Source organism: Diutina rugosa (assembly GCF_008704595.1).
Source record: "Diutina rugosa strain CBS 613 chromosome Unknown scaffold44_size119871, whole genome shotgun sequence".
Taxonomy (NCBI): Eukaryota; Fungi; Ascomycota; class Pichiomycetes; order Serinales; family Debaryomycetaceae; genus Diutina; species Diutina rugosa.
This window is the reverse complement of record NW_022995212.1, coordinates 12,994-28,005: the sequence shown is the minus strand read 5'-3', so window position 1 is coordinate 28,005 and position 15,012 is coordinate 12,994. Positions and strand designations below refer to the sequence as shown.

Genomic DNA, 15,012 nt, shown 5'->3' with positions numbered 1-15,012 from the left:
GTAACGTGACGTCGTGATTCATTAGATCTATGGACTTCTAAAGGGTATTCTAGTGGCTGGTAGGGGTCACGTCCACGTGGTGAATGCCTTGGATGGGGTTTACCAGAATAGATACGGTAGACCGTTCTGTAAGCGACTCAGCATTAGCATCCACCTTGTATTGCTTTCCCTCTAGATCCGTCAATAGTGATAACTGTCTCCCTAGAGGTCTGACGGTGGCAATCGTCACTGCCTGAGTACGCGTCAGCGCTCGCTGAAGTTTGTCAAGAGAAAGACACACGTGGCGACACACCGAGGCCACCAGGGAAGTGGGCGGTTGCTGAGCCAGTATCGTAACGAGCTGACGTTGTAATCTAGCCAACTGGCTTAATTTCGTAGGCTTTTGAGGCGAGGAAAGCGTCAGAGTAGGGACGCGTCTGCGACTTGGCACTTCCACCTCCACCGTCTTATGCTTGTGGCGAGGCTTGGTGATCCGGTTACCATCAATCACTCCCAACGGGGTACGCTTGGACTGGCTTCGTCGTTTGTGGGCCTGCTGGTGGGCCCGGGCCCGTTCAAACGGGTCCATCGGGCGTGTGATCGCAAGCGAAGGCAACGATCGCGACTGATCACTCTGGATGACCAAAATTCACGCCTGGTCTAAACCCGATCGGAAATCCGTTAATGGTGATCTTTGGTGGATTATTGACAAAACACTAATGGGCTTAACTCCAAGCAGGTTATAGGGGGGAAGTAATTGTAAGTTAATGGTGTTTGTGGAGTTGTACATTGTGCTGCGCAAGTTACCGAATCCATGAGTATTGACATTGAGTACATCAAGTAAAGTAGCCATAATTTTATCAAGTAGTCTTGTAAGTACATCGTGCTGATGGGTGCAATTGTGAAATTGATTACTTCTTGATTTAAACAAGTGATACTACGAAGATGATCACGGCCACCAATGCACCAAGCAAGATCTAACAACCTATATTGAAGGGATGGTGTATACATAGCAGATCACAAATTGATCACACCGGCTCGATGTCACAGATTTTCATCGATCTAGAGCGATTTGACGGCATTGTTCCTCGTCTCCAACATGTCCTGTGTGTAAAAAAAGGTGCCTAACCGAGAGTTCTCAGGCCTGCACATGATTTGTAGTAGAAGCTATCTTATACAGGACTATTTTGTAAGCAGAGAATCTACCACAGTGTTCGTATCAGTTTTAGCAACCGCAATCGTTACAAAGCCTTTCGGTGGAACAGTAAGGATAGTCTTAAATTGATTCTGTTTGCTTTGACAGTCACATATCAATTGGTACATCCTACATAAACCATCGCGCGCCACTCGTCTAATTCTCAATTTTGGGTACTGCATATTGCGCCGCTCGTCAAAATTTATTTCAAATTTTTTTTTCAAGTTTTTTTTTTCGAAGTTTTATTTTCCTCCAGAACATCTTCTAATTACTGTTCTACATATATTTGAGTTGTGTCGATCGTAAGTTTGGATTCAGAACTCACTTAAGTTGTTCTGTTGATGGCAAAACTTCGACCTGAAGATTCTTATACTACATGCAGGATTCACACTAGAACGCACATAAAAGCGTCATAAGTATGTCAGTTTTTCAATAGAGTTCATGAAAGTTTTGTAGCCAGTCTTGTAGCTTATCAAATTTGAAGCAGTGGTAACAATTTTGATCTGCTCATAATTTACAGTTAGTAGCACCATGTTTATCGTGAGTACTGCATATTCTGCAGGCTATTCTGCAGGCAGGGCAGGTAGGGTGCCATTGCTAAAACTACGTCAAATTGAACGTTAACTTGCCCAGAGATTTATCTACCATACTTCTGATGCCAAAGAATTTATGAAGCTAATTAGAAGTCTGTAGTAATTTTTCCTGATTTTATATGACGTTTTGTAGTTTTTTGTATGAAAATTCAGAAAAATCCCATTTGCTGTTATAGATGGTATTTGCACCGTATAAATCATAGTGGGTTAATTTGTTTCTTTCTCAGGTCCAATATAGGTGATGAAAGACATCATGAAAAATCATTAATGATATGCACATGCATTGCTTGTGTGCAAAACCCCAAACTTGAAAGCGTGCTATAAGTGTCAGTAACCGTGGCAGCACCTAACCAAACCCCTCAAACCAGATAAACACGCCCCCAGATTACAGTGATACTTGTAAAGTTGGGCTAGCCACTCTGTAAGTGCTTGATACAACTTGACTTGTTTTATCTTGCATATTTTTGATGCACCTGCATACAAACATCGTTATAGTCTAGGGGTAAAACCTATTCTATCACTTCTAAAAACATCGCAGGTCAATTTCAATGCTCACTAGATGTAATAGACTACGCCACAAACTCAAAGTCGTCCAGAAAAAAATTTGCAAAGTAAAAAAAAACTTTTTTTTCCACCGTTAAACTCACATAAAGATGCCAATTTTGAAGTGAACTGACCCAAAATCACTTCAGATATACTTCCAGTGCCAAAGAACTTTATTGAGCAAACGGATTGATTTTATCGGTTTTTCCTGATTTTATATCACACTTTGAAGATTTTCCAGAGGAAAATTCAGGAAAATCAGACAATTTTCAATTTTTGCCACACGTACTATTTGAACACTAAAAATTACAGTGATGTTGTTCATTTTATTCTAGGGTGTCATTTACCCCATAAATTAACATGGGTAAGGTTCTTTGTATTTTCTGCATATTGTGCTTCTTGTGCAGGCATGGATGTTGCAGGCAGGACATATGTGTCAGACGATGTCAGCTCTTAAAAAACTTGCAAAACCAAATAGATATGTGGTGATGAGAACAACGATCTCAAACTGGACTCTTATAGTGTGTTTGCAAATGGTAAAGCGACTCCATTGTATATTCAGAGTCGTCTAACCTGAACTTTACTCGTCAATTTGATTTGTTGACTGATACTCTATGGTCAACCCGACAGGAAGCTTTGAGTCCGACGAGTATTAGCATTTCTCTTTACTTCAACGTAAATTGTCATTTGCATTGACCCACGAACGATAGGAAGGTCAATCATTAAATCTTACAACTTTAGTCTGCCGTGCCAGCGAAAAATCTAGTATCGTGCAGACTCAATATTGTGGTATACAGCATCCTTATCTTTGTATGGCATGGTTGCGTATCCGATAAATTGTGAAAGATCAACAATGCAGTCAATACTACCAGCCACCACATAACTTTGTCAGTTGAGTTCATCGCGTAAGTATTACTCGTACACTGCATAACTACAACTTTGACACTGCTCACTTTCACACTGTCATCACTTCACCAACGCTGATTGTGATATCACCAGCGTCTGTCTGGTTGCCTTCATGGTCTCATTTTGTAGATGGCACGCACTTGGTGTTGCCAGGTATCGCCCTGGCCCCTACAATGAGCTTTTATCTTTCATGAAATATGCTATATATATATGCTAAATGCTAGATTGTTTATGCGATAGTAATGTGCTGAAATGCAAACGTCCCTCGTGTGGGTATCCCTCTCGTGGTTATCCCGAGCCTGGCTCCGGTTGTCGGCTCAAGAGCTCGGCCACCGTCTGGCGCAACTGGTTGTTCTCCTTGATCAATTCCATCTTCACCCGCTCGTTCTCCTTGAAAAGCTGCAACAAGTAGTTGAATTCCTTGCACAACTTGAGGTAGGTCGTCTTTAACGTCGTGTACAACGAGATGAGCCCCAGCGTCTCCGCCATCGCCCGCTTCACTTGGGCCACCGTGTCCATGTTGATGCCGACACTGTGGACGGGGGCCACCCCGGCGGGAGCCGCCACGGCCGCCAGCGCCGCCGCAAACTCGGGTTTGGGGTCGCCGTCGGCGGGCAGCTCAAACACCGTCGCCGGGGTGTCGCTGGCGTAAGGGGAGAAGATCGGGGTGTCGTATACGCCGCCGTCAAATGCCATGGCCACCGGTTGCGTCGCGGAGCTGTGTTGTGGGGTGATTGTCGACACGACGGGGGGAGGGGGGATGGTGATGATCTGGCAGAGTACCGGCGCTCACCTCACCACCGCTGCGGATCCACAAAATTTATTATGCGATGACCATGCAGTGCGGGCGACGTGATGGGCTACAATGAAGCACGGCACATAGGGCATCAAGATGATTGACTTAATGGAATGATGATAGACAAATATGGCTTTGAAATGGGGTCTCTTAGGATTTAAATAGTGCTGTTTACGAGACGATGCACCATGATGCAGGGCGAGTTTCATCTGATCTATTTCCCTCATCTGAAACTATTGCTCATACCACGTCTTCGTTACTCGTCTATTCGTAATGCTATGTATATGCTATCATTCCTTAGTGGTTGTTGATCCACCCCAATTGTCTCACTTGGTTGACGATGCCGCCGGCGACATTGGAGACGTCGTCGGCGACCTCGGTCACCAACTTCTCCAGCTCGTTCCACTTCTGACACAACTTGTCACACACGCCTTCAAAGGCAAGTTTGCCCGTGGCGGCGTTCTGGCCAAACCGCTCCACCGCCCATTTCTCAATCTTATCACATAATCGCAGGATCGAGGCGTAGGCCGTGATCTCAGCATGCTGTTGGAATAAAGTACGACCTTCGGGGAAGTCAGGGTCAGGTCGATAAATGACGGTCTCGTTGACTAATAACAAGTGGTTCATCGTCATGTTACTCAGCTTCATCACTAAAGTCTGGTTGGTCAAATCCACTTCAGAAACTTCCCGCACGTACGACATCTCCTGGCCACCAACGATGATCAGTAACCATCGCGGCACCCCCTGTTTACACCCAATCAATCGCTCAGTCCGCAATACTTTGGATTTGGGGTCGACACTGCGAGACAACACGTCCACCAGCACGACGTGCGGGGCCATCTCGTTGGGGTACTTGCGCCAGTTGGCGGCGGTCACTTGGTTCCACGGGTAATCGAAATGGTGTTGTGACTCGAAAAACTTCATTATTGGTAGTTTCGGTTTTCGGATCAAACGGAGTATAAAACGAGAAGGTGTGGTGGCTTTAATATACTGTGGAAAACTTTTTGCATTGTGCTTCGCAGCATTTCGCGTGCACGCTCCGGAAGGCCTCGGCTAGCGGTTTCGGAGCTGGTTAGCGGTACCAGACAGCACTCAACCGTAGAAAAAAAGACTACCGATAAAACCTAGGTTGTGTATGAAGTGTAAGTGATGTTTGTTAAGATATCCGGTGGGCCAATGGGTGGGAAATGGGAGTGGATGAAGGTGATGGAAAACTTATTGACAAATGACTCACCCCAGCGCTCATACCCAGGCTCACATTTCCTTTGCGCCGGCGATGACCACTTCAGCGTGATCCGCAGGGGTGATTTCTACCGGAAAAAAAGGGGTGGTGTCGGTGATCGGGGTTTGGCCTACGACGACTACCGATTGAGTCGTCAACCACTCCTTCACTTGGTTAGTTCCTACGGGAATTGACGCTTATCTAAGCGCGTGTTACCGAGTGTTTATTGCTTTTTTATGGTGGTTATCATTCAGAGGCACGGTACGGGTGGCTCACCCCAATTGGGATTAGGGTCACAAGTGGCCTCCGCGATTCTCCGTACAATGACGTCAGAGTATATGAGTATATGGGTGTGATGAGGAATCGAACCCGAGTACTCCCATCCTTGAAATCAAATACTAACGATTATTTTTGTAATCAACCACAATAATCTCATGAAAGTGCAAAATCATGTAATTATACAAAAACCAATTCCGAAGCCGACATAACTATTAATGTTAATCGAACAATTACAACAAGCAAATATTAGCAACCGTAGTAAAGCATTAAGTGGAGATGTTTTTAAGTCGATGGTTTCTTTTCTACTGTCGTGGGGAGTCGCGAGTACGGGGTGAGAGAACAGGTACCGAGGGTTACTCAAAACAAAACTGACTACAGATACGATGAAGCTTACCCCTAGTTTAAGCTGCAGCAGCGTCTAATTTGTCTTGAAACGGGAAGCGTGCGGTTGACCTTACAGCGATAGAGTGATGATCATGTTCACTTCCTGTTCAGGTAATTGAGAAAGACGGAAGCACGTGAAATTATCAAAAGAAGTGACACAGACCTGAATGATCGGAGTGCCTCAGGGCGTAGGAATCGACAACTGACCAACGATTCTCCACCACACCAGCCATGGCTTCTTTACTAAAGGATCAAAATCAATACATTGTTGGAACGAACTAATAATGGTAGACACATTTTAAGCCACCGCATAGCCAAAGCAAGAAAGCGCACGGCTCCACATTCAGGTTGGTCGGTGCCTGCCTGCATGTTAATCAATCGTTATGAACTGCGATCACTAATGAGGTCCATCTTGTCCTGCCTCAAAATGACACCATTTCTTGAACAATAGGTCAACTAACTTACCTTATCATACAATCCAAGTTTTAAACATCAATTCCAGCTTATTTCTGACTCTCAAAAGGCATGTTTTATCCCCGGAGAGCCCCCAATTTCGGGGCGCGTTTGGCGCAGTTACCCCACACTTTCCTGTAAGGCTAGATAGTTGGGCAAACGCAAGAAAGAAACAATGCCGGAATTTAACTCAGTTTTCCCAAACAGAAAATATCGCTGGTTTCACAAACTGGACACTAGTCCGAAGCGGTGTTTGTAGTCATTATTTTCCTCTTTGTCCCCGCCTTATAAATAGCCCATATGAAACTCCGAGTTTCCGGAGTATAATTTGTCCCCAAATGCAATTCCTTTGGCTATTTCTTCTCCTAGGGTCAGTGTTGGCGGCTCCCGTCAACACCCTGAGTGGCGCCGTTAGCAGCAGCAGCAGCAATGCCAGCGTCAATAATGATATCATCCCCGTGCTTCCCTCAGTGGACGACTTCTACCTGCTCCCCAGTGACTTTGACAAGTACAAGGTCGGCGACATCATGAAGATCAGAAAGACGCCGCACCCGTTGCGCTCAGTTTGGGCTGAACTCAACGTCAGTGCCTCATGGCAAGCTCTCGTTAAGACCACGGCTAATGATGGTAAGAACACGACGTGGATGGTGACCACTATCATCGAACCGTATAATGCCAACCCGAAGAAACTTGTCCAGTACCATATTGCCATTGACTCGCTGTCCCCTGATTGTCAAACATCGTACGCGATCCAAAGAGGTGGCCTGGCAGCCACTATCAGTTCACAGGCCGAAATGCTTTTCATCCAGGTATTGCTTAATAAGGGTTATTATGTGGTGTCTCCTGACTATGAGGCTTCATCCAGTGCGTTCACACCGGCTCATCAAGCGGCCTATGCCTCATTAGACTCAATTAGAGCTGCGCTTTCTAGTGGTAAAACCACCGGTATCGACCTGGGAGCATCAGTAGTCACGTGGGGCTACTCAGGAGGGTCATTACCGACATCGTGGGGAGCAGCATTACAACCTAGTTATGCTCCTGACCTTAAAAACAATTTGAAAGGAGCGGCGTTTGGTGGGACATTAGCTAACCTCACGGCAGCTGCTCTTAAGATCGACGACTCCATCTTCTCCGGACTCTTAGTGGGAGCCGTTGGAGGACTCGCTAAGACTTACCCCATCGTCGATAAGCTTATCCATGACCAATTAACCCCCTCAGGAATGAAGGAGTTCGAGAAAACGTACGATCTCTGTATGGTTCCAGGGCTTGTTGAGTATTTGTTAGCTCCCATATTCAACGGTGAAGGCCACATGGCCAAAGACGGGATGAAAGTATTTGAAAACCCTGACCTCCAAAAAGTGTTGGCAGAGAACACTTTAGCCGGTGAAACAAAGCCTCCAATTCCGCAAGTGCCGATTTTCATGTACCACGGTATGTTCGACGAGATCTTACCCTTTGACGAGTCGCAACGTGTTTACGATACCTGGTGTGAAAACGGCATTGGCCTGTTTGAGTTTGCCGCTGACATCGCTGCCGAACACCTTATCGGGATCTTAAGTGGGGCGGGCCCTGCGTATAAGTTCATCGATGAGCGTTTGAATGGTGTGGCTCCGATTAAAGGGTGTTCAAAGCTGACACGGTTGTCTAACTTCATGTACCCTAACGTCACCACTCTGCTTTGGGACGTGGGATCAGTGGCGTGGGACTCATTTAGAGGTGACCCAATCGGACCCAAATCGAAGTCACAGTAAGTCAAATAGCTTGTATATATGTACCAAGCAATGTAATCAAGAAAGCAGCCAATTGGTAGAATAGAATACCACCACGTAATGTAGCACCAAATAACGTTTGTCAAACATGGTTTTTAATCCATGTTTCAACTTAATTCAATAGATGAAATCTTTATTTTGCATCAATTTTTCCATATCATTCCAGTATATCTCATCATCGCTTATATGTGTATGAGTGGCGACGCGCCGCACCGAAATTCATCTCACCCACACCCTTCCACTGCCTTCATTTTCCTACCGCCAAAATGCTTGTGGAAGAAGTACCCAAGACTAATCCCAATTCGCTGACGGTGTACTTTTCCCTGCTGATCAACTTGACTGCTCGTCCTCAACGCAGAGCGCTTGGCGATGACGAGGGACCGTCATCTTCGAATAAGCGGGCTAAGGTCAATTATAACTTAACCCAGTTAATGCAGGCTCAAGTACAGGCTCGAGAACAGAGTCAGGCCCAAATAAAATCGGCTCAGCAGATTACTATCGAAAGATTGGCGCTGAAACGGTTGCGTGACTTGAATATCGACCCACACTTTGACTTGCCCCGGACGTTTGAAGCCGACAAGCGGATCGGGAATACTCCATCAACAAAGAAGATTTTGACGGCTCGGCGTAACCTCAACCTGTATTTTGAAGAAGAACGGAACTTGATGCTGGTAAACACCATCCTCAACCTGTGTTACCAGTTTATCGATTTCTCCGAGTTTGAGAAGAAGAAAAAGCAGCCTGAAGTGGTTAAGAAGGATAAGTTAAGGCTTTGTTGTATGTGTGGCAACTCGCTGAGCTACCTGAGATGTCCTCTGTGTGGTCTCTACTCGTGCAGCGTGCGGTGCAACCGGCTCCATCTTGACTCGCGTTGTAGTTAACCAAACGAAGCTAGAATAGTATAAGTTTGGACTGATGTGCAGGAAAATTTGCGAGGTATACAACTTGCCATCTCAGCCGAGTATTACTTGATATTTGCTCTGCTATGATTTGGTGGTGGTGGTGGCTAGTGCCGATCATGGCTCTACCTCAAGACTACGAGTCGCTTCTAAACTATGCTGAGTTGATCCACGCTGTCTACTGCCAACTGACACACGGTTTGGCTATCGACGTTGTCCACTGGTTCCAATTTAGTGACTTCCCCCGTGATCGTGATCTGGGGTTTATTGGCTTAGACCACACGTCTAAGGAGGTGGTAGTCGTGATGGCAGGCACAGGCAACGACCACGATTGGTTCCGCAACGCTCAATTTATCAGTGTCCCTCACGAGCTATGTCATCGGTGTTCAGTCCACCGAGGGTTTGGGAGAATTGCTGGGAGTTTGGTCAAAGAACAAAAGGTGATCAAGTCGTTGATGAAGAAACATCCTGACTACAAGCTCGTGTTTACCGGACACTCATTGGGAGGAGCAATTGTTCAATTATTTGCTCTACACTTTGTGGAATATTACGATCAGATGTTGGTGGTGACCTACGCCAGTCCTCGAGTGGGGAATGTGGAATTTGCAAATCACATGGATCAGGTTTTGGATACTCTCTCCCATTGTCGTCACCTGATTGAAACTCAGCGATTATCTGGAGGTCATATTCTGGTGACTCATGTGGGAGACATTGTTCCTGGTCTTCCGCCGGGCTATGCTCAAAGTGGATGTCAATATCATATCACCAAAGGGCCATTACCTCATCCACCTGACTCCTTGGTGAGATCTGATGCTAAAGCCGAAACAGGGGGCGACGAAGTTGGCGAACAAACGTGGGGCAGAATATGGCGTCAACAGGAACATAAGCTTCAAATGGCCCATACTGAATATTTTATCGACATTCTGCTGTGCTAATAATTTAATAATCTTAATAACTTATATTGTAAACATTGCGTTTTTCGTATAAACTGAGCCCAGGGTACGCTCCATCAGACTCTTTTAAACTCACACCTGGACTCTAAACTGGCTATATAAATATACTAGAACTAATAACAAACACTTTCGATCACTCTGTATCACATAGAAATGTATAAACTTGGCAAACGCCATATCTCCTTATGGCTTGTGTGACCAGCAAAACCGACACCAATATTGCACAAAAGCCGCCCGCGTGGCCCAATGGTTAAGGCGCTCGACTTCTAATCGAGCGATTGTGGGTTCGAATCCCGCCGTGGGTTTACTTTTTGCCTCTTATTTACTTCTACATGAACCACACAGCACGGTCCATTACCGTTCTCGTACGTCTTTCTATGTATGTGTCAAATTTATTGTCTTACTAGGGAGGTCATCGAGGACACATCACTGCGCGTCCCTCAAAAAACATAAAAAAAAAAAACACAATCTCGGACCGTGCCCCTCAGAACAATAGACACCATAGCCTCCCCAAAGTTGGTGTAATTGCGCCATGATCTCAGATGATCTATGGTTCTTGACATTATCAAACCATAATTTATTATTTTGAAAAGAAACCCCCTTCTCTGTCTTTATTTCATCTGCCAATTCCTAAAAACACTGCCTCGATTTCAGACAACCACAACTCCGACATTTCACTGTGTACTACGTGACGCGCCGCCCCTCCTCAAATCTCAACCTGACCTCCAACAAAAAGGAAAGCAACCACCGCGACAATCAAACTAACACTCCTATCAAACACTACAATTACCACCACGCCAACTCCTTTTCCAATCCATTGACTCTAATCCTCCCTTTTTCCTCCCCAATCTCTCCTTTCTTCTCATCTCGAAAACCAGTTTTGTCCTTCACGTGGTGCGCGAAAAGACACGACACTCGGGAGATTTTCCACCTACACCCCATTAACCACGAGTTGACCGCGGTCTCGATTGCCCCATGCGATTATTGGTTGTGCTCCTCTTTGTTGCCAGCGTGGTACGGGGGTTCTACCTCCCCGGGGTCGCGCCCACCGACTACGACAAGGGGCAGCTGATCCCCCTCCTCGTCAACCACTTGACGCCGCTGCCCCACGACCCCAAGAACACCGAGAAGACCTACGTGTATCTGTACGACTACTACTACCCCAAATTCCAATTTTGCGTGCCTGAAGAAGGCCGCCAGAAGCAGCTGGAGTCGTTGGGGCTGGTGTTGTTCGGTGACCGTATTTTCAACTCGCCCTTCAAAATTAACATGTTGGAGGACGTTAAGTGCCGCAAATTGTGTTCGACCAAGTACCTGGCGGAAGACGCTCGTTTCGTATTGCGTAACATTCGCGCCGGCTACCGCCACAACTGGTTAATCGATAATTTGCCGGTGTCGCCTCTGGAGGACTTGAAAAACGACCAGGTGCTCTACGCCAACGGGTTTTCCATCGGTAACCCCAACACCGACCCCGCCAGCTTGTTCAACCACTACGATCTCGTCGTCCAGTACCACAAGCGTGGCGACAAGTACCGGGTGGTCGGTGCCTTAGTCCGTCCCAGATCCATCAACAACTTCGGCAAGCAAGAAAACGACGACACTTTCTGCGACGACACTGAACTGCCGTTAGAACTCTCGAAGAAGGAAGAGACTTCGATCTACTACTCGTACTCAGTGACTTTTGAAGAACTGGCCACCCCTTGGGCCACCCGCTGGGACAACTACTTGCACGTGTACTCGCCCAAGATCCAGTGGTTTGCTCTCGTCAACTTCTCCCTCATGGTGGTGATTCTCGGCATCATCATCGCCCACATCTTCATGCGCACGTTGAAGGCCGACATCGACAACTACAACGACGTCAACTTGGACGACGACATTGCCGACGAGCTGGGGTGGAAGTTGGTCCACGGCGACGTGTTCCGCCCCCCTGCTAACCGCATGTTGTTGTCGGTTCTCTTAGGGCTGGGGGCCCAGATCTTGATCATGATCACGTTGACGATGGTGATCTCGTTGTTCGGGCTCTTGTCGCCGCTGAACCGCGGGGCGTTGCTGACGTTCATGTTCATCGTGTTCATCTTGACGGCGTTCATCTCGCTGTACATCTCGGGCTACCTCTACCGGTTCTGGGGTGGTGACAACTGGAAGATCAACACTATCCTCACTCCTACGTTAGTGCCTGGTTTAGTGTTTGCTGCCATCATCGGGCTCAACTTCTTCCTCGTCGCCGCCCACTCGCTGGGGGCGATCCCGTTCACCACCATGCTTGCCATTGTCGTCATCTGGTTCGTGGTGCTGATCCCGCTCTCGATCTTGGGGCTGATCATGCAACTGAAGCGCCCGCTTTTGAGCACCCCCGTGCGCACCAACCAGATCCCTCGCCAGATCCCGCAACAGCCGTGGTACCTCCGCTTCGGGCCCAACATCTTGATCGGGGGTTTGTTCCCCTTCGCCCTGATATTCCTCGAGCTCATGTTCATCTACAAACTGTTGTGGTTCAACCGCATCTACTACATGTTCGGCTTCTTGTTCTTCTGTTTCATACTCATGATCACGTTGACCGGGCTTATTACCATGCTCATGATCTACTACACCCTCTGCTTCGAGGACTACAACTGGCAGTGGAAGTCGCTCATCATCGGCGGCTCGTCGGCGGTGTACATGTTGTTGCACGCGTTGGGGTTCATGTGGACGAAGAACTTGTCCGGGTTGTCGTTTGTGTTGACGCTGGGCTACGCCGTCGTGTTGCTGGCGTTGGCGTTCTTGTGCTGCGGTTTCGTCGGCTTCTCGTGCTGCTTGTTCTTCATCCGCCGCATGTTCTCCCAGATCAAAGTCGACTAAGTCGGCGGCGCTGTGTTAAGGCAGTGTTGTCGCGGTGAGGCCAGCATCACTAAAGGTATATACCAAATGAGTCTTCTCCGGCTCCATCTATTTTGTACTTTTGTGCGATGGCCCAGGACCCCGTTGCTGTATATAGCGACGCCATGCGTCAATAAACACCTTTCTATCGGAAAATTATAGGAGTTCGGGATTTAAGCTTACGTATGTAGCACTAGATGTCGATTGGTACTGCATATAGTGCAAAATTCACAATTTTCATGGTCTCAATCTCAAACTGAAAATTGGATTCTAGGTTTACACACGATCATTTTGGCATAATGAGGATGACACGACCTTTCTTAAATTAAAATAGGCAACTTAACCATCGTACAAGGCCCAGAAGTGCTTCAACGCAGCTCCAGACGTGGATTAGTTCAAGGAGATCACACCCCAGGGGTTGCCTTGTTATTAATCCCCATATTCTTAATGTTTTGGAGGATACTCTGAAATCGCGGTCTGATCTCATATGCACCTGTTTCACAAGCTAAATTGGATCAAAAAAAAAAGATTTCGTCACAAAAGCTTGATACCATCCTTCATTAGTTGCAATTCTGCTACATCGTTGAAAATTTTAAAATGGACTATTTCCAAGAATGCATTACCCCAGATTTGAGATTGTGTCGACTGACACGCGCTTACTGCCAGTAGTGCGCTCACGTGTTGAATTATACACAACTCATTTGGAACTAACCCCATCTAATATTGGATAACGACGACGAATCCCATTGATCTTTGAGAGAAAGCAATTGATTGTTTACTGGTTTGTTGACAATGGCACTTACAGTAGTGCTTATTGGTATTGACGGAGCGCTAGCCAATTCAGTCTACAACGCGCTTACTGCCAGCGCTTTCAAGCTGAACGTGGGGCAAATCAAGGTCATAACTGGTAGCCAGCCTGCACAGCCACTCCCTCAAGTTGAATATATCATTGGTGATGTTTTTGAAGAAAAGGAAGCCCTCACTTTGGCTCAAAGGGTACGTCCAGTGGATATAGTGATCGCGCTTGCAACTGCTGATCGAAACGAATATAAAGGGGCTGGATCATTGTTAAGATCTGTGAAACATAAGTTGTATATCCGTCCCGGTTCCAGTGACGCTGAAGTGACGGAAGCATTATTACTGGGCTCCGTCAAATGGCCCCTAGGTCATCTTTGAAAGATTGACAGATCAGCATCAAAATTGGACATACACACTAAATTGATCGGAAATTCAGATCATGTTGAGGGTTTACGTTGCCTCTCATTTGTTAGAGGTGACATCAGTGTCTACAAGTTGAGCGACTTTAATAACTCGATTTGGCAATCATTTCCAAGTCTCCGATACCACCAGAGTTGAATCATACGAAATCATTAGTAAAATCCGTATTAACCATTCATAGTATGTGATCTATCACAACCACCACTGTAGTCGTAGGATGAGTATCCGTGGTTAATCCGGGGTAAGAATCCTCGAAAATATCACGTGACCAAACCCCCCGCCAAATGCCGATAAGCGGACCAGTGCGGGCATATATCCCCTTAGGATCCCAGATCGGAGTTGCAGCACCCGCTTCCATATCAACCACCCCCCTACTGTAATGCCGTTTGAGACGTCTCAGGAGGTCCGGGACCGGCGCGCTCGCGAGTACCACAGCGTGATGCTCGTGTCGGCGACCCGAGGCGTGTTGGAAGGGACGATCATTGGTTTGCTTTCCGGGGCATTGTTGATGTACCGCTACAACCACGGCGTCAACCGCAAGTTCTTCCACACCTCATATAAGGTGGCGTACATGGCGTGCTGGGACCTTGCCGGGATGACGTGGCGCATGGACGAAGCGAAGCAGAAGCTTAGGAAGCAGGCGTTGGTGGAGAACCAGTTGCGACAGGACGCCTATATGAACCAGGAGTTCTACGGAAGGAAATGATGAAGTGATTGGGATACGAGATTTAAGTTATAGATGAATATGAGACATTTCCTATTGAACTTAACCAATAGTGATTTTAACGTTATAATTTTCAAACACTGGTTAAATCCCAATTCATTGAATAGATTTAGAAGCATGAAGTGATTATTTAGGCTGATGATAGTGTTGATCCGATTTGATTTAAACAATTCTTTTAAGGGTCCATGCGCCGAGATATATAGATGAAACACGTATAGACTGACGCAAACAAAGCATTTAAAG

At 46.6% G+C, this 15,012-nt stretch overlaps 9 protein-coding genes across 9 annotated transcripts; 6 read left to right on the top strand and 3 right to left on the bottom strand. All coding sequences in view use genetic code 12, as the record gives it.

Moving 5' to 3' along the window:
• Nucleotides 1–49: 49 nt before the first annotated feature.
• On the bottom strand, nt 50–568 carry DIURU_005563 (uncharacterized protein; the record flags this gene model as incomplete). Its single annotated transcript, XM_034158559.1, has 1 exon — nt 50–568. The coding sequence occupies one exon, from the start codon at nt 566–568 to the stop codon at nt 50–52; it is 519 nt and encodes a 172-aa protein (XP_034009619.1).
• A 2,936-nt stretch (nt 569–3,504) lies between these two features.
• On the bottom strand, nt 3,505–3,912 carry DIURU_005562 (uncharacterized protein; the record flags this gene model as incomplete). The annotated part of the gene is made up of 1 exon (XM_034158558.1): nt 3,505–3,912. One exon carries the CDS (start codon nt 3,910–3,912, stop codon nt 3,505–3,507), a length of 408 nt encoding a protein of 135 aa, XP_034009618.1.
• A 397-nt stretch (nt 3,913–4,309) lies between these two features.
• DIURU_005561 (uncharacterized protein) lies at nt 4,310–4,936 on the bottom strand (the record flags this gene model as incomplete). Its single annotated transcript, XM_034158557.1, has 1 exon — nt 4,310–4,936. One exon carries the CDS (start codon nt 4,934–4,936, stop codon nt 4,310–4,312), a length of 627 nt encoding a protein of 208 aa, XP_034009617.1.
• Nucleotides 4,937–6,688: 1,752 nt separating this feature from the next.
• Nucleotides 6,689–8,101, top strand: DIURU_005560 (uncharacterized protein; the record flags this gene model as incomplete). Its single annotated transcript, XM_034158556.1, has 1 exon — nt 6,689–8,101. The coding sequence occupies one exon, from the start codon at nt 6,689–6,691 to the stop codon at nt 8,099–8,101; it is 1,413 nt and encodes a 470-aa protein (XP_034009616.1).
• Nucleotides 8,102–8,385: 284 nt separating this feature from the next.
• Nucleotides 8,386–9,000, top strand: DIURU_005559 (uncharacterized protein; the record flags this gene model as incomplete). The annotated part of the gene is made up of 1 exon (XM_034158554.1): nt 8,386–9,000. One exon carries the CDS (start codon nt 8,386–8,388, stop codon nt 8,998–9,000), a length of 615 nt encoding a protein of 204 aa, XP_034009615.1.
• Nucleotides 9,001–9,137: 137 nt separating this feature from the next.
• On the top strand, nt 9,138–9,953 carry DIURU_005558 (putative lipase; the record flags this gene model as incomplete). Its single annotated transcript, XM_034158553.1, has 1 exon — nt 9,138–9,953. One exon carries the CDS (start codon nt 9,138–9,140, stop codon nt 9,951–9,953), a length of 816 nt encoding a protein of 271 aa, XP_034009614.1.
• A 993-nt stretch (nt 9,954–10,946) lies between these two features.
• Nucleotides 10,947–12,809, top strand: EMP70 (Emp70p; the record flags this gene model as incomplete). Its single annotated transcript, XM_034158552.1, has 1 exon — nt 10,947–12,809. The coding sequence occupies one exon, from the start codon at nt 10,947–10,949 to the stop codon at nt 12,807–12,809; it is 1,863 nt and encodes a 620-aa protein (XP_034009613.1).
• An 810-nt stretch (nt 12,810–13,619) lies between these two features.
• Nucleotides 13,620–14,003, top strand: DIURU_005556 (uncharacterized protein; the record flags this gene model as incomplete). The annotated part of the gene is made up of 1 exon (XM_034158551.1): nt 13,620–14,003. The coding sequence occupies one exon, from the start codon at nt 13,620–13,622 to the stop codon at nt 14,001–14,003; it is 384 nt and encodes a 127-aa protein (XP_034009612.1).
• Nucleotides 14,004–14,424: 421 nt separating this feature from the next.
• Nucleotides 14,425–14,751, top strand: DIURU_005555 (uncharacterized protein; the record flags this gene model as incomplete). The annotated part of the gene is made up of 1 exon (XM_034158550.1): nt 14,425–14,751. The coding sequence occupies one exon, from the start codon at nt 14,425–14,427 to the stop codon at nt 14,749–14,751; it is 327 nt and encodes a 108-aa protein (XP_034009611.1).
• Between the last annotated feature and the right edge of the window lie 261 nt (nt 14,752–15,012).